General features: G+C 50.4%; 3 protein-coding genes across 7 annotated transcripts in view; 2 read left to right on the top strand and 1 right to left on the bottom strand.

Moving 5' to 3' along the window:
• Positions 1-7,920: 7,920 nt before the first annotated feature.
• LOC133507367 (uncharacterized proline-rich protein-like) lies at positions 7,921-8,939 on the top strand (the record flags this gene model as incomplete). The annotated part of the gene is made up of 3 exons (XM_061832318.1): positions 7,921-7,959; positions 8,411-8,539; positions 8,883-8,939. Coding segments are annotated over exons 1-3 (225 nt in total), but the record flags the coding sequence as incomplete, so codon positions are not given.
• A 5,563-nt stretch (positions 8,940-14,502) lies between these two features.
• On the top strand, positions 14,503-22,688 carry mfap2 (microfibril associated protein 2). Of its 3 annotated transcripts, XM_061832572.1 has the most exons (9): positions 14,503-14,623; positions 15,977-16,036; positions 17,288-17,335; positions 17,443-17,469; positions 18,175-18,264; positions 18,345-18,386; positions 18,477-18,564; positions 20,735-20,808; positions 20,889-22,688. In XM_061832572.1, the coding sequence occupies exons 2-9, from the start codon at positions 16,006-16,008 to the stop codon at positions 20,993-20,995; spliced, it is 507 nt and encodes a 168-aa protein (XP_061688556.1). In that variant the 5' UTR covers positions 14,503-14,623; positions 15,977-16,005; the 3' UTR covers positions 20,996-22,688. The 3 variants fall into 3 exon arrangements, with proteins under 3 accessions (XP_061688556.1, XP_061688554.1, XP_061688555.1); XM_061832570.1 differs by having other exon boundaries at positions 18,345-18,564; XM_061832571.1 differs by lacking the exon at positions 14,503-14,623 and having other exon boundaries at positions 15,968-16,036; positions 18,345-18,564.
• The window catches only part of LOC133507492 (rootletin-like), a 35,823-nt gene continuing 27,086 nt past the window's right edge, over positions 15,653-24,389 (bottom strand). The window contains exons 37-38 of one of the 3 annotated variants that reach the window (XR_009796824.1): positions 24,026-24,219; positions 15,653-15,741 (exon numbers count right to left, since the gene is read on the bottom strand). Coding sequence is in view for 2 of the 3 variants with exons in the window: in XM_061832567.1 (XP_061688551.1) it covers positions 24,133-24,219 (87 nt within the window). In the remaining variant the exon portion in view is untranslated. Of the gene's footprint in view, positions 15,742-22,423; positions 24,220-24,389 lie in introns of those variants that run through there. The other 2 variants (XM_061832567.1, XM_061832569.1) reach the window with 2 other exon arrangements.

The raw sequence follows: 24,389 nt of genomic DNA, 5'->3' as shown, positions 1-24,389 counted from the left end.
TTGATTTCTGATTCCCAAAATAGTTAATAAATTGATGTAAATATGATGAGGGGATGAAATATTTTTAGGGTTTCACAGTCATAATGGCCCTCTGAGGGAAACCATAACCATTGTTATTATTATCATTATTATTCGACAAAAATTAGTTTGACATCCCTGCTCTAAAGGGAACTTCAAACGTTGATGCACTTTTAAAGATTTTGTTCAACAAAACACACAATTGCGAAATGAGCAGGATTATGAAATGAGTTTATCAAAGGTCACGCCCAGGTAACCACAATTTGCCAATTTGGGCCAAACCAACTTCAGCTCCAGAAGCCACTTATGAGGCCACACCTCTTAAAGGGACGCATTTCTCCAGGTGTTGTGACTTTTGGCTTGTCCCACCGTACAATAATTACATTTTACAAAGATGTTTATATTTTACATCTGTCCATCCATTGTCTTCGCTGCTTATCCTCACGAGGGTCACGGGAGCGCTGGAGGCTATCGCAGCTGTCAGCGGGCAGGAGGGGGGGTACACCCTGAACTGGTCGCCACCCAATCGTAGAGCACATAGACCCAAACAGCCACACTCACAATCACACCTACGGCCAATTTGGAGTGTCCAATTAATGTTGCGTGTTTTTGGGGTGTGGGAAGAATCACTCAATCCACGCCACTTTCCGTCTATGAGTGGGAGTTCTGCCCAATCATTTTTTGTGTGAGATTCTGCTGCCGGCGACTGTGGATTACGGAACCTTGCATGACCGGCTCAAAAACTGTATCCCGTTTATTCAAAGCCTGACCCCTCTCGACGATCAAGTGAACTGCTCCGTATCCTGCCTTTGAAGTGACCCATTCCACTTGATCTTAAATTCCATCCATCTGTCCATTCTCCACGCCGTTTATCTTGTTCAGGATTGCGGGGCGCTGGAACGTTTTGTCCAAAACTGGACGACACCCTGAACTGGTTGCCAGGCGTTAGCAAGGGCACATAAACAAGGAAAAACCATTCCTACTCACTAAACCATCTGTGATTTCATCTTGAATTGATGATTAAAATCCTTTTCCAACTTTTGTCTTTTCTGGTTGTTCATGATTATCACCACACCTGCCTGTTCTGAACAAAATCGGCGACAAAGGGCAGCCTTGGCGGAGTCCAACTCTCACCGGAAACGAGTCAGACTTATTGCCGGCAATGCGGACCAAATTCGACACCGGTCGTACAGAGACCGAACAGCCCGTATCAGGGGGTTCGGTACGACACACTCCCGAAGAACCCCCCATAGGACTCCCTGAGGGACACGGTCCAACGCCTTCTCAAAGTCCACAAAACACATGTAGACTGGTTGGGCGAACTTCCATGCACCCTCGAGGATCCTGCCATGGATGTAGAGCTGGTCCAGTGTTCTGCTGCCAGGACGAAAACCACATTGCTCCTCCTGCATCTGAGATTCAACGTCCCGACGAACCCTCCTCTCCAGCACCCCTGAATAGACCTAACCTGGGGAGGCTGAGGAGTGTGATCCCCCTATAGTTGGAACACACCCTCCGGTCTGCCTTCTTAAAAACGGGGACCACCACCCCAGTCTGCCAATCCAGACGCACTGTCCCCGATGTCCGTGCGACGTTGCAGAGACGTGTCAACCAGGACATCCCCACAACATCCGGACCCTTTAGAACTCCGGGCCCTGCAACCAAGGAGCTTTTTAACCACCTCGGTGACCTCGTCCCCAGATATAGAAGAGCCTGCCTCAGAGCACCCAGACTCAGCTTGGAATTGAGGAGGTGTTCGAAGTATTCTCCCCACCGACTCACAACATCCCGAGTTGAGGTCAGTAAGCCTCATCCTCACTACACACAGTGTTGACGGTGCACTGCTTCCCTCTCCTGAAACGGCGGACCAGAATTTCCTCAAAAGCAGTCTTGAAGTTGGTCTCCGTGGCCTCACCAAACTCCTCCCACGCCTCAGTGACCGCCGAAGCTGGATTCCGTCTGGAATATCGTCCACTTGGACTCAATGTCCTCCGCCTCACCTGGGACGTGAGCAGAGTTCTTTCAGAGGTGAGAGTTGAAATTCCTTCTGACAGGAGAATCTGGAAGCCGTTCCCAGCAGACCCTCAGGCATCTTCCCCTCCATCGGAGCCAACCTACCACCAGGTGGTGATCAGTTTACAGCTCCGCCCCTCTGTTCGCCCGAGCGTCCAAGACATGCGGTCGCAAGTCCGATGACACGACCACGAAGCCGATCATTGAACTGCGACCTTGGGTGTCCTGGTCCCAGGTGCACATGCGGACACCCTTACGCCTGAACACGGTGTTCGTTATGGACAATCCGTGATGGGCGCAGAAGTCCAGTAACAGAACACCACTCTGATTCTGATCGGGAGGGCCCGTTCTTCCCAATCGCGGCCTTCCAAGTCGCACTGTCACTGCCAACGTCGGCATTGATGTCCGCCAACAGAATGATGGCGTCCCCACTGGGGGGCGCTCTCCAGCACTCCCTCTCGCAGACATTTTCACCTCAAACGATATCTTCTCCAAACAGAAGATATGATGACACTAATGTGTATGATCTCAATTACAGTTTAATAATACACACTATATATTCTGAAACTTTTGACCTTTGGGAAAACTTCGGTTGGTCCCGAGACTTCCAGGGTCTCCAAGAGTTTCATAAAAAACGGATTAACAAAGATGTCTTTGATTTACAGCATATATTGTTTTAGTTTTAAATTCACACACATCCAAATCACCCAACTATTTAATCAATTATGATCATTTCAATGACCCCCCCCCCCCCACACACACATACCCACAGGCACACACAGCCCCCACCCCACCTCCTCCTCCTGCAATGGACTATTCCATCTTCTTATAGTGCAGACTTGGTTCATGAAACTTGTGGGAAAAATGAAGCGCAACTGGAGAAGAGGAAGAAGTGGAAAAATAAAATCAAAGTTATGATTGTTTACAACATGTTTTATGATTTATAATATAACTGACAAGAGATCAGGGGTCGCCAACCCAAAATGTCGATATTGTACCCTAAAAACATACAAATCTGTCGAGAGCCGCCAATAAAACAAAAACAAAAGGCTTTTATAAAGCCTTAGGATGAAGGCAACACATATCTCAATATCCACATGACATAACAAGCGTTTATGATTGACGTTTACTTTTCATCCTGGAGAGAATGACGCACCGCGTGACAAACATTATTATCAATGTCTTTTGTTTTGTTGCATTGACAACCTTACAGAAATATCATGAAGAAAACCATTTTTGATGTCATATTCATTTTGAGGATTTGAAAAAAATAAAAAAATCCTGTGATTACAGACCTCCCCATGGAAATAAAATGAAGTCCTCTTACGCCCCGCCCTCCCTTATCTGAGCAACAGTAAAAAAAAAAAAAAAAATGTTCTAATTTGTGTTCCTATAAGTGGCACGGAGAACATTCCATGTTTCAAACGGGTTTCTCGGGCGTTGCAAAAGGCATTCAATTTCGTTTCATTAGTGGCTTTGTTTTTTTTTTTTTTTTTTTTACTCCAAGCTGAGTACACGACTGCAGGTGTCGCATTCCTTCCCCGGCTGGAAATATCTTTGCAGTTTTTGTTATCGCGCAAATTCTCGTTACGGAGAAGACATGCGGGCAAATCTTCCGGTCTCCGGTTCACCCCAGAAAATGGAGTCGCGCTCCACAGATGAGGTCAGTTTCTACTGCTGAGGCATGACTCAGTGAATTGTCACTTGAAATGGAAAGCGAGCGACAAAGAAGCAACGTGACAGATGTACAAGGAAGCAGGTGTAAATACAGCGAAACTCGAACTATCCAACACACAAAGGATAATAACACAGGCCGTTGCCAGAAACACAAACGCTAATAACCCAAGTCATTAACTTAATTTGAAAACTAACCTTTAGCTAACCACCTGGAGCAGCACCAAGTGGGACGGGGTGCAATGTGAGGTGGACAGCGGCCGAAGGGATCAGCTCGGTGGGCCGATAACCGGCTACGGGAGCTAACGCTAAGTGCGCGGTCGGCTCTCTGTCGGGGGACGGGGGGGGGGGGGGGGGAGCGCCCGATTTGGTGTCCCGCAGGACCCGGTGGGAATCCCGAACAACGTCACTCTCTACTCCAGAGTCATTACTTGACTTGAACCGTGACTTGCAAAAGGAATGTCCGCTACCCAGAAGCGACCTTTCTGCGAAACAAAGAAATGGGCGTTGCTAAAACCGAACTTGACCTGCCCAAAACACAAAGGCTAATCACCCAGGCCATTATCTAAATTGAACAACTTAACGTGAACTCGCCTCCCGAAGGGATCACCGCCTGTAGGAGGTGCCAAAAGGGGGACGGCTGGAGATTGTTAGCTTGGTGGTCCGATCCCTGGCTACAGAAAGTAGCTGTCAGGGTTTGGAACTTCACTCAAGGGAAAGAGCCCGAGTTGGTGTGCAAGGTCAAGAAATTCTGACTACTGTAATTTCAGGCCTACAAACTGCAACTTTTTTTTTTTTTTTTTTAAACACACTTTCAATCCTGTGGTTTATGCGGTGGTGCGGCGCTAGCGTTAGCGTGGCACTAGCATAACCAGGTGCGCTAGCGCTAGTGTAATCAGGTGCGCTAACACTAGCGTTAGCATAACCAGGCGCGCTAATGCTAGCGTTAGCGTGGCGCTAGCATAATCAGGCACGCTAACGCTAGTGTTAGCATAACCAGGTGCGCTAACACTAGGGTTAGCGTGGCGCTAGCACAACCAGGTGCGCTAACGCTAGTGTTAGCGCAGCACTAGTGCAAAACTCTTTCTGTGTACCAAGGCTTATTACCGGGTGCGCTCTGTAGCCCGGGAAATACAGCACATAGAGTCCAGCTCGCTTCAACACACATGGCCAACGGGGGCTGTGGTCACAAGGCGGTCTTGCGCTTGTCATGACGCCGACCCCCAACCCAGTGGGAGGGAAGACCAGAGGTCCTCCTAGAAGAGCTGGACCAAGTGGCTAGCGCAGGGCTCAGCAACCTTTTTGAGGCTGAGGGCTACTTCGTGAGCACCGATCGTATGAAGGGCTACGTGGCCTGTTTGCGGCAAATTTCAGACTCGGTTCATTACACGTACATCAAATATTTTTGTTTTTTAATTTATTGTAGGAAATGACATTACAGGTATTTTAAAATTTGAATTCACGTAAGCAAGTCAGATTCAGAATTTAAAGCACAAATAATAGCAAGAATTTGTGGCCTATGGTATTTTTAGGACATACCTCGCGGGCGACTTATATGGTCCTCGCGGGCTACCATTCGCCCCCGGGCACCGCGTTGGTGACCCCTGGGCTAGGGAGAGGGGAGTCTGGGTCGCCCCGGTTTAGCTGCTGCCCCTGTGGCCCATCCTGGGATAAGCAGAATAAATTGGATGGATGGGTCCATCTTCAGCTTGTGCAGTGGACTATCGAGTCCACTTTCACGCTGTCTACAGGATTTTTCAAAATCTTTTCATCTTTCCACCCTCCCCTTCCTCTTCCATGTTACGTTTTTTTACATTTTACATTTTTAAAACAACATACGCAAAGGAAATAATTTATATTTCACATTGGATTTGCCATTCATCTCCCTTGTCAGTCAACACCAAACCATCCATCCTTATCCTCACAAGGGTCGCGGGAAGTGCTGGACGCTATCCCAGCTGTCATGGGGCAGGGGGGGGGGGGGGACACCCTGAACCGGTTGGCGTGGGGATAATACGCAAACAAGGAGACCGGGGACTCGAACACCAGTCCTCAGAACTGTGAGACAGAAGCTCTAATCAGTAGCTGCACCGTGCCGCCCGCTAAACAACACCATTGTAAATTTCTTCCATGCAACCTGTTCTGTTAATAACACGCTTAGTACGACATTAATGACTTAATGGATTCATTAATTACAGACAGCGAAACGACATGAACTTTTCTTCAAAAGACAAAAGACGAGTGTCTTCAAAAGACTTGGGAGTAGCAGTAAAATGATTAGGACCACACCTCGACGAGGGTTGGACCCCAGTGAAGGTCGGACTCTCTCTTAAAGATCACGACGCCGCTGCGAGTCGCCATTAAAAGTCGGCGCAGGCGTTGGCCAAAGCAGGAAAGAGTTCTTTCGAGCTCTGCTCGGAGCATCGACAGCGGAATTGATTGAGCGCGGTGAGTACTTTCTCCATCTTTAGGCTTTTTCGTTGAGAGAAGATCCAAATTTGCACCTTTCGATGGTTGCACAGATTTGGACTGGCTGTCTAATGCGGGGCTCCTCATAAAGAGCATGATTAACGACATTGATACATTTATTCTTTCTTGTGAATGAATCGATATATCTTGATTTTGTACTTTTTTTTTTTTTTCAATATTTACAAGGATTAGATTGCCCACCGTGTGGACTTTTGCATGTTCTCCCGGTGCCTGCGTGGTTTTTTTTCCCCAGATCCCCAAAACGTGCAACGTTAATCGGACACTCCAAATTGCCCCTAGGTGTGCGACTCTTGTCAGTCTCCATCTGCCCTCCTGCGATTGGCTGGCAACCAGTCCAGGGTGTACCCTGCCTCCCGCCCAAAAGATAGCGGGGATAGGCTCCAGCACTCCCGTGACCCTTGTGAGGATAAGCAGCTCAGAAAATGAAGTGACAGTGAAAGTCAATTTTACTTGCATGCGTCTCTTGGCAAAAACAGAAAAATAGCAATGAAAGGTAAAAAATGAAAAGAAGAGAGTAAAAAAAGGACTTGTAATGTGAAGTATACATCCATGCATTTTCTGAGCCGCTTATCCTCACGAGACTCACAGGGAGAGCTGAAGCCTATCCCAGCTGTCAACGGGCATGAGGCGGGGTACACCCTGAACTGATTACCAGCCAATCGCACGGCATATCGAGACAAACAGTCGCACTCACAATCACACCAAGGAGCAATTTAAATTGTCCAATTAGTGTTGCATGTTTTTGGGATGTGGGAGGAAACCGGAGTGCCCGGAGGAAACCCGCGCAGGCACGGGGAGAACATGCAAACTCCACACAGGTGGGGATCGAACCCGGGTCCTCAGAACTGCGAGGCCAACGCTCGACAGGTGGCACGGTGGTGCCGCCTGAAACAAACACGTCTGTCAGTCCGTTTTGAAAATCCTCCGTGGAGAACTTTTTTGCATCCCGTAACATCACATTTTTTCATGACATCATCAAGTCCAAACAGCTTTTGATAAAAGACAAAATATTTGAGAGAATAATTAACATTTTCAAGCACTTTGCTTTTTTTTTTTTCCCCAGACTTTTTACAGGGGAGAAAACAAACAATTCTACCGCCATATGAGAAGACAAAGGGTATCGTTATGATGGTCAAAACTTTAAGTTTCATACTTCTAGTTCTTGGTAAGTAATCCCAACAAAATAATACAATCTCGCCCTGTGTGTCATCATGTAAGATGTTGAACTAAAGTCCTTGATTGAAAACAGCAACGACAGCTGCCGGAAGTCAAGAACACTACAGAGGTGCCAGACGACTCCTCCAGAACACGAATTTCGACATCGTAACTCCCAGCAGCCCGTACACCGACAGCCAATACACGGATGGAGGAATCACGACGTCACCACCCGCGGACCACCAGTCCATCCATGACAAATCCCCAAAAACCTTCCCCTTCACACCCATAAGCCACCCATCCAAACCCACCGACCACAAAACTACAACTCACATCTACCCCCCCTCCATACCCATCACAACAACAAGCACGACCAAACCATCCACCGCCCCCATAACCCCCACCCACACATGCACGACCAAACCATCCACCGCCCCCATAACCGCCACCCACACATCAGAAACAACAACCAAATCAACACCCATCACAACAACCACCACGACACCCAAGACCAAAACATCCACCACCCACTTTTCCCAAACAACAACCCAATCAAATATCGTAAAAACCATGACAGCCACGACCAAACCATCCACCGCCCCCATAACCGCCACCCACAAATCAGAAACAACAACCAAATCAACACCCATCACAACAACAACCACGATACCCAAGACCAAAACATCCACCACCCACTCATCCCAAACAACCCACTCAACACCCATCACAACAACCACCACGACACCCAAGACCAAAACATCCACCACCCACTCATCCCAAACAACCCACTCAACACCCATCACAACAACCACCACGACACCCAAGACCAAAACATCCATCACCCACTCCTCCCCAACCCCCCCCCTCACCCCCATCCCCCCACCCCAACCCACTACACCCCCCCCACTACCACAACATCCACCACCCCCTCATCCCAAACAACCCACTCCAACCCCCCTCACCAACAACCACCACCGCTAACCCCCCGACCCCACCTCCCCCCCCCCCTCATCCCAAACCACCCCTCAACACCCCTCACACCCCCACCCCCCCACCCAAGCGCCAAACCTCCCCCTCCCCCCCCTCCATCCCCACCCACCCCCACTTACACCACCCACTCCCCACCCCCCCTCCCCCCCCGCCCCCCCCTCCCCCCCCCCCACCTCCCACCACCCCCCCTCCCCCCTCCGCCTTCACAACCCACCACCCCACCCCCCCGAAACCCTCCCCCCGCCCCCCCGCCCCATCCCGATCCACCCCCCCCCACGGCCCCTCCCCACCCCTCCCCACCACCCCCTCCCACCCCTCCCCCCCCTCCCCCCCGCCCACTCCGTCCCCCCCACCCCCCCTCCCCCCCCTACCCCCCCCCCCCCCTCCCCCACCCTCCCCCCCCCTCCACCCCCCCCCTCCTGCCCCCGCACAACCACCCTCCCCCCCTCCCCCCCCCCACCCCTCCCTGCCTCCCCACCCTCACCCACCCTCCCCCCCCCCCGTCCTCCCTCCACCCCCCCTCCCCGCCCCATCCCCACCCCCCCCCCCCCCCTCCCCCGCCCCCCCCCCCCCCTCCCACCCCCCCCTCCTCCCCCCCCCCCCCCTCCTCCCCCCCTCACCCCACCCCCCCAACCGCCCCCCCACCCACCCCCACATCCACCACTATGATCACAGTAAAAACCATGACAACCAAGACCAAACACCCAGTACGCCAACACGCCGAAGACCCCCGACGCCCACACCCCCCAACTCCGACTCCGCCCACACCCAGTACGCCAACACGCCGAGACCCCCGACGCCCACACCCCAACTCCGACTCCGCCCACACCCAGTACGCCAACACGCCGAAGACCTCCGACGCCCACACCCCCAACTCCGACTCCGCCCACACCCAGTACGCCAACACGCCGAAGACCCCCGACGCCCACACCCCCAACTCCGACTCCTGCCCCACACCCAGTACGCCAACACGCCGAAGACCCCCGACGCCCACACCCCCAACTCCGACTCCGCGCACACCCAGTACGCCAACACCCGAACCCCGCACACCCCCGACGCCCCGCACACCCCCCACTCCGCCACTCCGCTCCGACCCACCCAGTACGCCAACACCCCGAAGACCCCCGACGCCCCACCCCCAACTCCGACTCCGCCCACACCCAGTACGCCAACACACGCCGAAGACCCCCGACGCCCACACCCCCAACTCCGACTCCGCCCACACCCAGTACGCCAACACCCCGAAGACCCCCGACGCCCACACCCCCAACTCCGACTCCGCGCCACACCCAGTACGCCAACACCCCCCTAGACCCCCGACGCCCACACCCCCAACTCCGACTCCGCCCACACCCAGTACGCCAACACGCCGAACACCCCGACGCCCACACCCCCAACTCCGACTCCGCCCACACCCAGTACGCCAACACCCCGAAGACCCCCGACGCCCACACCCCCAACTCCGACTCCGCCCACACCCAGTACGCCAACACCCCGAAGACCCCCGACGCCCACACCCCCAACTCCGACTCCGCCCACACCCAGTACGCCAACACGCCGAAGACCCCCGACGCCCACACCCCCAACTCCGACTCCGCGCACACCCAGTACGCCAACACCCCGAAGACCCCCGACGCCCACACCCCCAACTCCGACTCCGCCCACACCCAGTACGCCAACACCCCGAAGACCCCCGACGCCCACACCCCCAACTCCGACTCCGCCCACAACCCAGTACGCCAACACCCCGAAGACCCCCCCACGCCCACACACCCCCCAACTCCGACTACCGCCACACCCAGTACGCCAACACCCCGAAGACCCCCGACGCCCACACCCCCAACTCCGACTCCGCGCACACCCAGTACGCCAACACCCCGAAGACCCCCGACGCCCACACCCCCAACTCCGACTCCGCCACCCCAGTACGCCAACACCCCGAAGACCCCCGACGCCCACACCCCCAACTCCGACTCCGCCCACACCCAGTACGCCAACACCAGACCGAAGACCCCCGACGCCCACCCCCACCCCCAACTCCGACTCCGCCCACACCCAGTACGCCAACACCCCGATAACCCCCGACTCCCCACACCCACCCCCAACTCCGACTCCGCACACACCCAGTACGCCAACACCCGAAGACCCCCGACGCCCACACCCCCCAACTCCGACTCCGCCCACACCCAGTACGCCAACACCCCGAAGACCCCCGACGCCCACACCCCCAACTCCGACTCCGCCCACACCCAGTACGCCACAAACACCCCCGAGACCCCCGACGCCCACACCACCCCCAACTCCGACTCCGCCCACACCCAGTACGCCAACCCCCCGAAGACCCCCGACGCCCACACCCCCAACTCCTACTCCTCCCGACCCGTCCACACCCCAGTACGCCACACCCCGAAGACCCCCCCGACGCCCACACCCCCAACTCCGACTCCGCCCCCACACCCAGTACGCCAACACCCCGAAGACCCCCGACGCCCACACCCCCAACTCTCCTACTCCCTCCACACCCCAGTACGCCAACACCCCGAAGACCCCCGACGCCCACACCCCCAACTCCGACTCCGCCCACACCCAGTACGCCAACACCCCGAAGACCCCCGACGCCCACACCCCCAACTCCGACTCCGCCCACACCCAGTACGCCAACACCCCGAAGACCCCCGACGCCCACACCCCCAACTCCGACTCCGCCCACACCCAGTACGCCAACACCACGAAGACCCCCGACGCCCACACCCCCAACTCCGACCTCTCCGCCCACACCCAGTACGCCAACACCCCTAAGACCCCCTACGCCCACACCCCCAACTCCGACTCCTCCGCCCACACCCAGTACGCCAACACCCCGAAGACCCCCGACGCCCACACCCCCAACTCCGACTCCGCCCACACCCAGTACGCCAACACCCCGAAGACCCCCGACGCCCACACCCACACCCCCCCTCCGACTCCGCCCACACCCAGTACGCCAACACCCCGAAGACCCCCCCGACGCCCACACCCCCAACTCCGACTCGCCCCACCCCACGTACCCACCAACACCCGAAGACCCGAACGACCCCACCACTCCGACTCCGCCCACACCCAGTACGCCAACACCACGAAGACCCCCTACGCCCCACACCCCCAACAACTCCGACTCCGCCCACACCCAGTACGCCAACACCCCGAAGACCCCCGACGCCACACCCCCAACTCCGACTCCGCCCACACCCAGTACGCCAACACACACGAAGACCCCCGACGCCCACACCCCCAACTCCGACTCCGCGCACACACCCAGTACGCCAACACCCCGAAGACCCCCGACGCCCACCCCCCCACTCCGACTCCGCCCCCACACCCAGTACGCCAACACCCCGAAGACGACCCCCGACGCCCACACCCCCCAACTCCGACTCCGCCCACACCCAGTACGCCAACACCCCGAAGACCCCCGCCCCACGCCCACACCACCCCCAACTCCGACTCCGCCCACACCCAGTACGCCAACACCACGAAGACCCCCGACGCCCACACCCCCCCCCCAACTCCGACTCCGCCCACACCCAGTACGCCAACACCACGAAGACCCCCGACGCCCACACCCCCAACTCCGACTCCGCCCACCCCCCCCACATGCCGCATCCCACCTAACAAAGACAAACCCTCCTTGATTTGGTCATTGAAAGAAATTGCAGAAGATTTAAAATGCGTCGCATCAAAGTTAAACAACATATGTGACCAATTATACTAAACTGAAACGAACCAAAGTGTTCGCTAAGCTACCGAATTGGATTAAAAACGGAAATGCTGAACCCGTGCAGTAAATGCACACTTTGAGCATTTCCTGTAATTCGGTCTTTCTTTTATTTGATTTGATTTATTTATTTTTTTGCTTTATTTCTTGTCTGCGCCGCGGCACACAAGTGAGACATAATCACGGGTGTTGCGGTTTGTCCCCAAAACAAAACAAAAAATTTTCCACGACGATGACGTAATCTTTGATCAATTCGCTACGCTGGTGACGAATTGTGACAGGCAGAAAGAATATTTAAAGGCTTCTCCACTAGATGGCAGCAAAGCGCAATGAAGTGATTCCCCAACTTAATTTTTCGAGTTACAAGTTTTTTTGTGTGTCTTTGTGTCTTGTTTTATGAGCATGAACGATTGCTCCAATGGGAGCTTCAACCCTTGATGCCCTTTTAAAGATTTTGTTAAACGGAACACACAATTGCGGAATGAGTTCATCAAAAGTCACGCCCAGACACCCACAATTTGCCAATTTGGGCCAAACCAACCTTAGCTCCTGAAGCCACTTACGAGGCCACGCCCCTTAAAGGCGCACATAACATTGGTCCACGTGTTGTAACCTTTGCCTGGTCCCACCATACAGTAATTACACTTTATGAAGAAGTTTTGGTTTTTGCATTGTCTTGTTATGCTTCTCCACAGTACAGTTCAATTTTTCTTTGTCAAAAACAAATAAAAAAAAAGTTTTTTTGGGGTGTGTGTGGAATGCTTCAATTCATTCGGGGGTAAACTGACTTGACGGTCTGAGTAAAATGAGCCGTGAGCGCGATCACAAATAAAACATCGGGGATAGTGGTTCTGGATCGGCAAACCGGGGTGGTGGTCCCCGTTTTTAAGAAGGGTGACCGGAGGGTGTGTTCCAAATTGGGATCACGCTCCTCAGCCTCCCTGGTCAGGTCTACTCAGGGGCACTGGAGAGGAGGGTCCGTCGGGAAGTCGAGTCTCGGATTCAGGAGGGGCAATGTGGTTTTCGTCCTGGCCACGGAACGGTGGACCATCTCTACACCCTCAGCAGGATCCTCGAGGATGCATGGGAGTTCGCTCAACCAGTCTACATGTGTTTTGTGGACTTTGAGAAGGCATTCGACTGTGTCCCTCAGGGAGTCCTGCGGGGGGTTCTTCAGGAGTATGGGGTCCAGAATCCCCTTAAACAAGCTGTTCGGTCCCTGTACGATCGCTGTCGCATTGCCTGCAATAAGTCGGACTCGTTTCCGGTGAGAGTTGGACCCCGCCGAGGCTCCCCCTTTGTCACCGATTTTGTTCAGAACTTTTATGGACAGAATTTCTAGGCGCAGAGGGTGTCCGGTTTGGCGGCTTCAGCATGCGGATGATGTGCCTCTGTAGGCTCCGTCAAGCCGTGATCTCCAGCTCTCACTGGAGCGATTCGCAGCCGATCGTGAAGCGAATCAGCACCTCCAAATCCGAGACTGTGGTCCTCAGTCGGAAAAGGGTGGCGTTCCCTCTCCAGGTCGGGGATAAGATCCTTCCCCAATTGGAGGAGTTCAAGTATCTTGAGGTCTTGTTCACGAGTGAGGGAAAAACGGAGCGGAAGATCGACAGACGGATCGGTGCGGCGTCTGCAGTGATGCGGACTTTGTATCGGTCCGTTGTGGTAAAGAGGGAGCTAATTCGAAAGGTGAAGCTCTCAATTTACCAGTCCATCTACGTTCCTACCCTCACCTATAGGCATGAGCTGTGGGTCGTGACCGAAAGAACAAGATCGCAGATACAAGAAATGAGAATCCTCCGCAGGGTGTCCGGGCTCTCCCTTAGAGAGAGGGTGAGAAGCTCGGTCATCAGGGAGGGGCTCAGTGTCGAGCCGCCGCTCCTCCGCATTGAGAGGAGCCAGATGAGGTGGCTGGGGCGTCTGATCCCGACGCCTCCCCGGTGAGGTGTTCCGGGCACGTCCCACCGTAAAGAGACCCCGAGGACGACCCAGGCCACGCTGGAGAGACCGTGTCTCTCGACCCCTTTGACTTCATTTCTGATTCCAAAACTAGTTCATAAATTTCGTGTGTAAATATGATGAGGCAATTAAAGATTTTTATGGGTTCACAGTCATAACAGCCCTCAAAATGTGGGCGGCGACAAAAATGTTTGACACCCCTGAATGGATCTCAATATCTTGTGCACGTGTATTGGGGGAGCTGGGGGGGGGGCTGCTGAGTATACATATTTATTTTACTTTTACTCACCAATTTTTCACTACTGTACATTCGATTCGACTCGATCTTTTTGCAAACTCGTCACGATTACGGTCCGCCCGCGATCGGCGTGGGCGTCGACGAGCCGCTCAGGGCGCGCGATTCGACAAGTCCAGATGCGGGGGGGGGGGGGGTGTCGTGGGAGGGGCCGGACGGGGGAGGAGACTCCGCACGCGGGGTGGTGCAATGTGGCGCGCCGCAAAATCCTCCAGCACTCGCGGGGGCGCATGAAGGCGGAGGACGGACGCGGCGCGTTGACCCGAACGTTTTTGGTGAGTGGCAACTTTTCATTTTTATTAAAACATTTTTGGTGCAATTTTTTTTCATTTTCATCCTATTTGCATTTCTTAGGGTGGGAAAAAATATCGATGAACTTTACACTCCTCGGGTCACTTTCGGGGTGATTTGCATGTTGGGGACAAGCAAGGCGGGAGGTGGTATTTTGGGTGGGGGGCGGGGGAGGAGGGACTACAATCAAGCCCCTGCAGCGGCGGTAGGGGGGGAAAACTGCCAGACAAATGAGGGTCGATGAGGGCAAAGTAGCGGGAGGGGGGAATGGGGGGGGGTGCATTTTTTTTAAATTCACTTAGCTGGAGTGTTTTAAAGAAAAGCAGAAATGTAAGCACAGTTTTTGGTCCCTGTCCTGAGAAAGTTGTTATTAATTGTTTGTGGGGGGTGTGTATTGTGGGGGTCTTTGTGGAGGAACGGTAGGGGGGGGGGCTAATAGCTCCCAGATGTGTGCCGTGAAAACATATGGCCTCAGATGCCACTGTGATGCACCATCGGAACGTGTGTGTGTGCGTTTTCCTGTGCTAGTGGGTCCAAAACGTGAGATTTTACTTATATATATATATATATATTTATTATTCATTTTAATACAACAGCAGTTGTTAATTTTTATTTATTTTGGGAAAGGGCCCGTTATTGTCATTTGCAGCAAGTCTCCCAAAAGTCGCAATTAATGTGAAAATATCGCAAATGCTGTCATAATTCATCTTTTGCGGGTGAACGTGACGTGTGGCGGAGGAAGCTGCAGCGGGTGCGTTCGCGTTTGTCCCCCACACGGCAGGAAAAACAACATCGTTCGCGTTTGGAGGGCGAGGAACGGACGCATTTTCAATGATGGCGGTCATGTGTACAGTATGGCGATGACGTCACTGTTCACGTTTTTTAGGCCCACGCGAGTCTTTTTTTTTTTTTTTTTCCCGACTCTTCCAGGAGACCATTTGCTTGGAGGGAGAAAATGGAGGGGGGGGGGGGGGGGAATGAGGGATGTAGACGCAGACGTATCGCGGGTGGGAGGGAAAGGGGGAAAGTGGGCGGGGGGGACCGGAGAGCGGGTGCCGGGGTCCGCCGTTTCCTTTCCTGGAATGCAGCCCCAGACTGTCTGCTGCAAGAGGAAGAAAAGTGGGAAAACAGAGTGATTGTTCTTAGGAAGGAGACTTTCCACATTCTTGCTGTCATACTTCCCCCAATCCCCCCCCCAATACTTTTTTTTTTTTTTTTTTCTGGGGCCAGTAGAGGGGCCGAGGGGGGCTGGAGAGGTTAGAAAGGACATGCCAAAAAAAAAAACCCCAAAAACGCCATGTTGCTTACGGTAATCCATTTTTATCTGCTGATCTCAGAGAGAGTCTGACTACCTCCCAGAGCGACCATGAGGGCCCTCCTCTTCATATGCATGCCAGGTAACTTGCGTCTCACTTGTCACCAACATAGTGACCCCCCCCCCCCCTGACCCCCCCACCTGGAACAGGCTCTGCACGTTCCAAACTGAAGCCACGTCGATAAACATTTTGTTACATTTAGGACAGCCAGTTTGATGCGGACGACTAAAATAGTCAATGTGCTCAAATGATCTTATAGGCTGTGATCATCCATCCATTTTTTGTTTGCCGCTTATCCTCACGAGGGTCGCGGGGAGTGCCGGAGCATATCCCAGTTGTAAAAGGGTACACCCTGAACTGGTCGCCAGACAATCACAGGGCGCATTTGAGACAAAGAGCCGCACTCACAATCACACCTATGGGCAATTTAGAGTGTCCAATTAATGTTGCATGTTTTTGGGATGTGGGAGGAAACCGCAGTGCCCGGAGAAAACCCACGCAGGCACGGGGTGAACATGCAAACTCCACACAGGATGGTCTGGGATTGAACCCAGGACCTCAGAACTGTGAGGCCAACGCTTTACCAGCTGCTCCACCGTGCCGCCCAGGCTGTAATCAATAATATGTATTGATGTTTCATCATATCAATCAATAATGATTGAACAGAGCAGGAAAAAGATGCATATCGATACGCAACTCAAATGAGCGACTTTCCTAGAAAATTACAATGTCCCATCGCTGGTGAGCGATTTGAGGAAAGAATCGCAAGTGACTGAAGTGCGTCGGAGTGAAACATTTAACTTATTTTTTTTCTTAAATAATAGTTCACGGCAAGCGGCACAGTGGAGCAGCTTGTAAAGTGTTGGTCTCACAATTCTGAGGTCCTGGGTTCAATCCCGGACCATCCTGTGTGGAGTTTGCATGCTCTCCCCGTGCCTGTGTGGGTTTTCTCCGGGTGGGCATTCCGGTTTCCTCCCACATCCCAAAAACATGCGACATTAATTGGACACTCTCAATTGCCCATAGGTGTGATTGTGAGTGCGATTGGTTGTTTGTCTCCATGTGCCCTGCGATTGGTCGGTGACCAGTTCAGGGTGTGCACCGCCTCCTCCTCCAGCATTTATCCCCGCGACCCTCGTGAGGATAGGTGGCAAAGAAAATTGCTGGATGGACGTATACTTTGTTATGGACACCTCAAAGTTCTTCTTAATGCATCGAATGTTTTACGGCAGTTCTGAATTTACCCAAATGTCTTCAACATTGGCGCATATTTCTACCCCCCCCCCCACGTCACGTTGCCACTTTTTGTTTCTTTCTGCGAATCGCCGACAGTTGTGCTGCTCGCCCAAGCTCAGTACGAAGAATCGATTCCTTTTCTCGGTGAGTCCGCGAAATCACTCAGAATGTCCTATGTTGTTACACGATTATAACAACATCATTTGTGAATTTATACAGCGCTATAATATATGTACTGTGTTCTTCTCTAGATGACTACGGCGTTGATTATTTACCAGGTAAAGCATATTTTTGTTCATCTATGCAAACGTGCAACACGTGTGATTGTTTCTGGGTCTCTATCGTTTATGCATATCATTAATGATCAATAACAACACAGATTATAATCACTTGAGTGAATTAATTTCAGAAGGAAAGCGGTTCATATTAATTATTAGCCGAGAAGTAGCTCTCAATTTAAAAAAAGGTCAGTGGACAACCCCCCCCCCCCCCGCCCCTTCCCATATCAATAAAAAAAGGTGCCAAACTAAAGGCCCGGGGGCCAGATCCGGCCCGCCGCATGATTTTATGTGGCCCGTGGGGGCAAATCATGTGGCTGTGATTTTTTTGTTCAAATCTGTACCCAAATTTCAAATTGTCCTATCACAAATGATAACATTGAGATATTACAAGCAATAGTAGGAAAAATCCATTACCCTTGATTTCTGATTGCAAAAGTAGTTCATAATTTTCAGGTATGAATATGATGGTTTCACAGCTATAACGGGAAACCGCAAGTACAATGTGGCCCTCGACAAAAATGAGTCCGAGACCCCTGATATAAATTATGAGTTTCACTTTTTAAGATTTGCTTTTACAAAGATGACGTATTGATCGATCGGTACGTTCAGGTTTGTGCTCGGAGTTCTCAGTAGTGCACAACTGCGCCCTGTCATGCTTCGGTAGTACTGTTGACGTATTTCTTCACGCTTCCCTCCATTTAGGAAATTCCAATTCTGAGAATGAGGATTCTGTTCCCCAGACGTACCAGCAGCAGGTCCGAATCGATCCCGTCATTCGTCCAGAAAAAACTGGTACGTCTGCGAAAACCTTAAACTGCCATCCGGAGCTAGTGTCTGATTTCTTTTTTTTTTCCTCTGTTTTTTTTTTTCAGCGACGGATTTGGAGACGGAGCCCACGGAACCCGGCCCTCTCGGTAACGACAAATCGCGATGTCCGCTTTTGCCCCCCACGCCGGGTAGAGAATTTTCTTTTTTTGCCAGCTTTGCGCGTGTTTCACTTCCAGATTGCAGAGAGGAGCAGTACCCGTGCACTCGGCTCTACTCGGTGCACAAACCGTGCAAGCAGTGCCTGAACAGCCTCTGCTTCTACAGGTACGACGTACGCGGAAACTCTTGCGCCGCGTCCCGAAATCGCCTCGTTATCCGTTTTCCGTTTATGAGCCAGAAAGCTCATCTGAACTCGGTCGGCCGAGATGGCCTGGAGGATTTCACTTGGCCTGGAAATTAAACGCTCGCAGATGCAGACGTGCGCACGCTCAGACCGCTTTCATTAAAGACCGAGGGCTCTGTAGTCAGAGGAAGAATGCCCTATTATTCTGTTTCTTTCTTCTTCTTTTTTTTTTTTTTTTACAAGCACAACTACTTTTCTAAACTGTTTTACGCAAGAAGAACGTGATACTCTTTTATCTGCTATATAATCTTCATCAGGTTAGAAATATGGAGACATTATGGCCATTCCATTGTAGGGGTTGCAGTGTGTCCATTATCTTCATCCATTAGTACATCCATCCATCAAGACACTTGTCCAGCTACCAATCCATCCATCCATCCATCCATCCATCCATCCATCCATCCATCAGCACATCCATCAAAACACTTGTCCAGCTATTAATCCATTCATCCATCCATCCCTCCCTCCCTCCCATCAATCAATCAATCAATCAATCAGTACACTTGTCCAGCTACCATCTACTCATTCATCATGACATTTGTCCAGTTACCAATCCATCCATCCACCCGTCAATCTATCCATCTATCCATCCAATCAATCAGTACAGTTGTCCATCCATCCATCCATCCATCCATCCATCAGCACATCCATCAAAACACTTGTCCAGCTATTAATCCATTCATCCATCCATCCCTTCCTCCCTCCCATCAATCAATCAATCAATCAGTACACTTGTCCAGCTACCATCTACTCATTCATCATGACATTTGTCCAGTTACCAATCCATCCATCCATCCATCCATCCATCCATCCATCCATCCATCAGCACATCCATCAAAACACTTGTCCAGCTATTAATCCATTCATCCATCCATCCCTCCCTCCCTCCCATCAATCAATCAATCAATCAATCAGTACACTTGTCCAGCTACCATCTACTCATTCATCATGACATTTGTCCAGTTACCAATCCATCCATCCACCCGTCAATCTATCCATCTATCCATCCAATCAATCAGTACAGTTGTCCATCCATCCATCCATCTTTACACTTGAACAGCTACCAATCGATCCATCCATCCATCCATCCATCCAGCTAGTCATTCATCATGACATTTGTCCAGTTACCAATCCATCCATCCATCCATCATCCATCCATCCATCCATCCATCCATCCATCCATCCATCCATCCATCTTTACACTTGAACAGCTACCATCGATCCATCCATCCATCCATCCATCCAGCTAGTCATTCATCATGACATTTGTCCAGGTACCAATCCATCCATCCATCCATCCATCCATCCATCCATCCATCCATCCATCCATCCATTTTCTTAGCCGCTAATCCTCACAAGGGTCGCGAGGAGTGCTGGAGCCTATCCCAGCTGTCATCGGGCAGGAGATGGGGTACACCCTGAACCAATCGCCAGCCAATCGCTGGGCACGTGCAGACAGACAGACTCAAGCGCAATCACACCTCGGGGCACAGTAATGAAAAACGTGCGGTTTGCACATCTGCCTCAAGTTGAAGTTCTTCCTTGCCCCATCAAGCGGTGGCCCTAAATCTTTTTTTTTTTTTTCTTTACACCACAAAAAGGAAGAGATAAAAGTGAGACAACCGAAGCCACATTAAACAGAACAGACTTGGGGCGTGTGAATCATCAGTCGCGATGAGAACGATTTGGCATTTTCTCTGAAATGTGTTTTTGTTGTGATTGTTTTTCTTGTTTACTAAAAACGACAAAGCCCATTTAGCTTCTCTTTCAAAGAAGTTCACCACAGCTGGGGCGAGAAAAAAAGCGACATTTGACAGACGGGCTAACGAGAGCGGTGGGATCGCGCGTCAACAGAAACGCTGCAGCAACACATGTAGACAATTGAACAATAGTCACGCACATATACTTATCCTCCTCAAAAACTGAATGCAGTACCACTACTGCTTACTGAGTCACTGACAAAAATTCTGACCCTCTTCATCTTTCGTGTCTTCACGACTTTCTAATAAGAATAATAGCAGAAACCGGATGGCACAAAGTTTTTTTGTGTTAGGAGCGTGTTTATAGAACGAACTTTCGGTTGTTTTGCAGTCTGAGGCGGGTGTACGTCATCAACAAGGAGGTGTGCGTGAGGACTGTCTGCGCACATGAAGAACTGCTTAGAGGTGAGTTCACCATTTTTACATTTTTGTTTTTAACGACCTGACCTTTTGGTTCCGACCATAAACTCGTCCCCGTGTCTAAGCCGACCTGTGCCGGGACCAGTTCTCCCGCTGCGGCGTGGCGGCGGTGAGCGGCCACTGCGGATCCCTGGGGGGAAGCTGCGGGAAGAGCTGCGGTGGTGGCTGCTGATGGAGAACCCCAACCCCCCCACCCCGCCACCCCTGAACCACAACCGCCATCTACAAATCTTGTTCTTCTTCACTGATGTGTACTATAATGCAGTGTTTCCCAACCTTTATTTAGCCAAGGCACATATATCGTATAAGAATAACCTCGCAACAGATCACAAATGGTATACAAAATGGAGTCCCTATTTTTTTTTTTTTTTTGGTTGTTTGTTTTCCTGGGGACCTCGCAGCTGTTTATGTGCCCAGTGCTATTGCTTTGTCACCATTTGGTGACATCTTGGTGCCAAGAAAATGTGTGAGTTGAGGAGCTTCATTCACACAAGTCATCTTTTGGCACCATCGTCTCACAGTTATAGGTAATCACGCTGGACTCGAACCCCTTTTTTTTAGGGTGAAGCATCAATTCCAGTGGTGCCCTGAGATCCAATTTTAACTCGTTCCATGACCACACAAATCATCTTGACCCATTGAAAGCAATGGAAATGCAATTAATCTGTTCCATCCCCACAAAGAACTCCCAAAATTATCGTTCAACATGTATTTTCCTAATAAAAACTAATACTCAACAGTATCCTGTAATAGTTACAGTAATAATACATTAATAATCCAGTAATAATATATACACTCCACATAACCTACAAACATGGAAAATGTGTGTACAATACACACTTGCTCTCCTTTTGTGGGTTCTATTGCTGTTCGGTAAACCTATTTAATGCTGCTTTACCACCGTCACCATCTGATAATGCCCCTTTACACCAAGGAAACCAATGTGAATTGATGGCAGCTTGATGTGAGAATATTTTATATATACATACACAGCCAAGTAATGGCTCATATGCAGGGAAAGGAATGTCAGTCAAGGCACTTGTATCTCAAGGTATCACTGTGGAAAAATAAATGCATAACTGACATTATATAATGACCCCACCGCCCCAAATTTTTTTTTTAAATAAAAAAAAAAAAAAAATGCAAAAAAAAAGTGGGGAATTTGGGAAGCATACAGAAAATAAGCAGGTGTGGAAAACATAAGGAGATTGATGCTAAATTGCAAACGTGCAGGGGTCCAACTTGGTTATTATTTACTGCTGGCATGGCTCAGTCCTTACCGTATGTTGAAAAATATTTACTCACCAATGTACTTGTGTGCCTGTTTAGTAGAGCACCAAGCTGATATTCTGTTGTACAAATAGCATCAAGTGGATAGATAAGTTAATTATATCTTCAGCTGAAGAGCAATTAATTGTTCAGCCTGTCAATATACGTCATTAGCATAGATAGACCGACACACGTTTTTTTGTAGGAAATCCTCCTCAGTCCAATAACCACCCGTGTAGTACTGGTTGGGAATCACTGCTCGAACGTCAACTCTTATAATCCCCCCCCCCCCCACCCGTGTATCGATCAGCGTACTCCAAAGAAGCTCGATGATTGTACAAATCACTGGTGCTATAAACTCAACACACTGGTGCCGTATTAAGAGATGCGGAGGCCTCTCGCTTTTGTTTTGCATACTGTACCGTATTCATCGCATGCGTTGTATTTTGTCGTTTTCTTATACTGTACTTAAATAAGTAGAACCCCCCCCCAAAAAAAAAAAGTCATTCAGTCGCTGACATCAGCCAAGAAGATGACCTCAGCTTTGAGAGGGCTATCACAATTAAAAGATATTAAAAGATGATCGTTTTTCCCGACGACAGTTTTTCAGCATGTGACTTGACTCGTTTATTCACATTGCGCAAGTGTGTTTATTCTTTGTCACAAACATGCTGTACACGTGCCGCTGTTAACTAGCTAACAGTTGGAACTCATTTTTTGTTAGCAAAAGGGTTTTAGGCTCATGTTTTGTTGTCAATTAATGCATTTAACGTGATTCATAATTAGTCTTGAGTCCAGTACCGTAATTTCCGGGCTACAAGCGCTTTCAACCCTGCGGTTTATGCGGTGATGCTAATTTGTGGATTTATTCTAACTGCCGCAAAGGGGAACTCGATCGGAAAAGGTAAAAATGAGATTGGTGGAATATATGTGATGAGCAAGTGACTTTTACCGGCCCTGTTAGCGCTGCGCTAGCGCTGTGTTAACGTGTTGCTGCTGTGTTACTGGCATGTCTCTATGGTGTTTACCAGTAAGTTTTATTTTAACCAGCCCTGTTAGCATTAGCGCGGCACTAACATTAGCGCGGCGCTAGCGTTAGCACGGCGCTAGAGTTAGCACTAGCGTTAGCATGGCGCTATACTTAGCGCAGCGCTAGCATTAAACTCTTTCTGTGTACTGTCTTTCTTTGTAAATAGCTCGTATTTCAATGTGGGCAGCTCTGTAAAAGCCGCGGTGCATGTATGTAGCCAATGGTATTTCCTTTACAAATGTACTCAGTGAGGCATGTAACCAGATGCGCTCTGTAGGCCGGGAATTACGGTATATGTGGATATCATGGCAATACAGGATGTATGTTTGTAAGTTTGTGTACTCGGGTTTGTATCTGTAAATATTTGGGACACCCTGGCAGTAATTACACAGTAAACCAGTAGTATCGCAGAAATAATAATAATAAGAAAAAACATTCTTTACAGTCACACCAAAGTAATGAACTTATATAGTTAGTACTAAAATAGGTTTTTAGTGAAGTAAACATAACCTTTGTTTTTTTTAAATTGTCGGTATAATCGCTGGAATGTTCAAGATGAATAGCTTATACGTCGTTCAAAAGTACAAATGTCAGGTATAATACGCTGAGTGGTCACATTGTTAGGTACACCTGCACACGCTTTAAACGTTGCCGAAGATAATTACGCTCAGTTGTGATTGACACTGTCACAGAGGTATTTGTTGAACTTTTTTTTTTTTTTTAATGACTGTACGGAACTAAATTGCATCATACCGAGAGCTGTTCCTAATAATTGGAACCCAAGCGCAACTGGATAAGGCGACCAAAATAAAAGGGACAGCTGCCACTACGAGGGCGCGCAAAACGAGAATCTTCACGGAAGCGCAATCGTTCGGACAGATGATTCAAAAAGTGCAGTGGTACCTAATATTCTGGCCGGCGAGGGCACTTTTTTTTTTTTTTTTTTTTTTTGCCTTGAGTCGCCGGCGATGAGATTTTCCCTGATGGCGACGTGGCTGCCGCATCTAGTCTCAGTTCGTCGTCGACGGAAATGAGGAGGGAAGCGACGGGTGCCGCCGTTTCATCTCCTGTTGTAGTTGCTCCTTCAAGGTAGACACCTGCACAAAAAAAGAACAAAAAAAAACCCCCAAATTATTAATTCTACATAAGCCACTTGCTCCATTTGTTCTCACTCTCCCGCTTGCACAGTTCTCCAAAAATGATGCAACGCGTGCTTGCTTCAAGCTGTTGATTGATCACCTCCAGTTGAAGTTGAAAAAAAAAATGT

The sequence above is a fragment of the Syngnathoides biaculeatus genome, chromosome 10 (assembly GCF_019802595.1).
Source record: "Syngnathoides biaculeatus isolate LvHL_M chromosome 10, ASM1980259v1, whole genome shotgun sequence".
NCBI lineage: Eukaryota > Metazoa > Chordata > Actinopteri > Syngnathiformes > Syngnathidae > Syngnathoides > Syngnathoides biaculeatus.
The sequence above is the reverse complement of the archived record's forward strand: the minus strand, read 5'-3'. Positions and strand labels throughout refer to the sequence as shown.

Excerpts from the sequence above, each read along its gene's own strand:
- mfap2 (XM_061832570.1), top strand. The coding sequence starts at position 16,006 with ATGAGGGCCCTCCTCTTCATATGCATGCCAG. Across the intron at positions 16,037-17,287 it reads CCTCTTCATATGCATGCCAG|TTGTGCTGCTCGCCCAAGCT; the intron begins GTAACTTGCGTC and ends AATCGCCGACAG. Across the intron at positions 20,809-20,888 it reads ACATGAAGAACTGCTTAGAG|CCGACCTGTGCCGGGACCAG; the intron begins GTGAGTTCACCA and ends CCCGTGTCTAAG.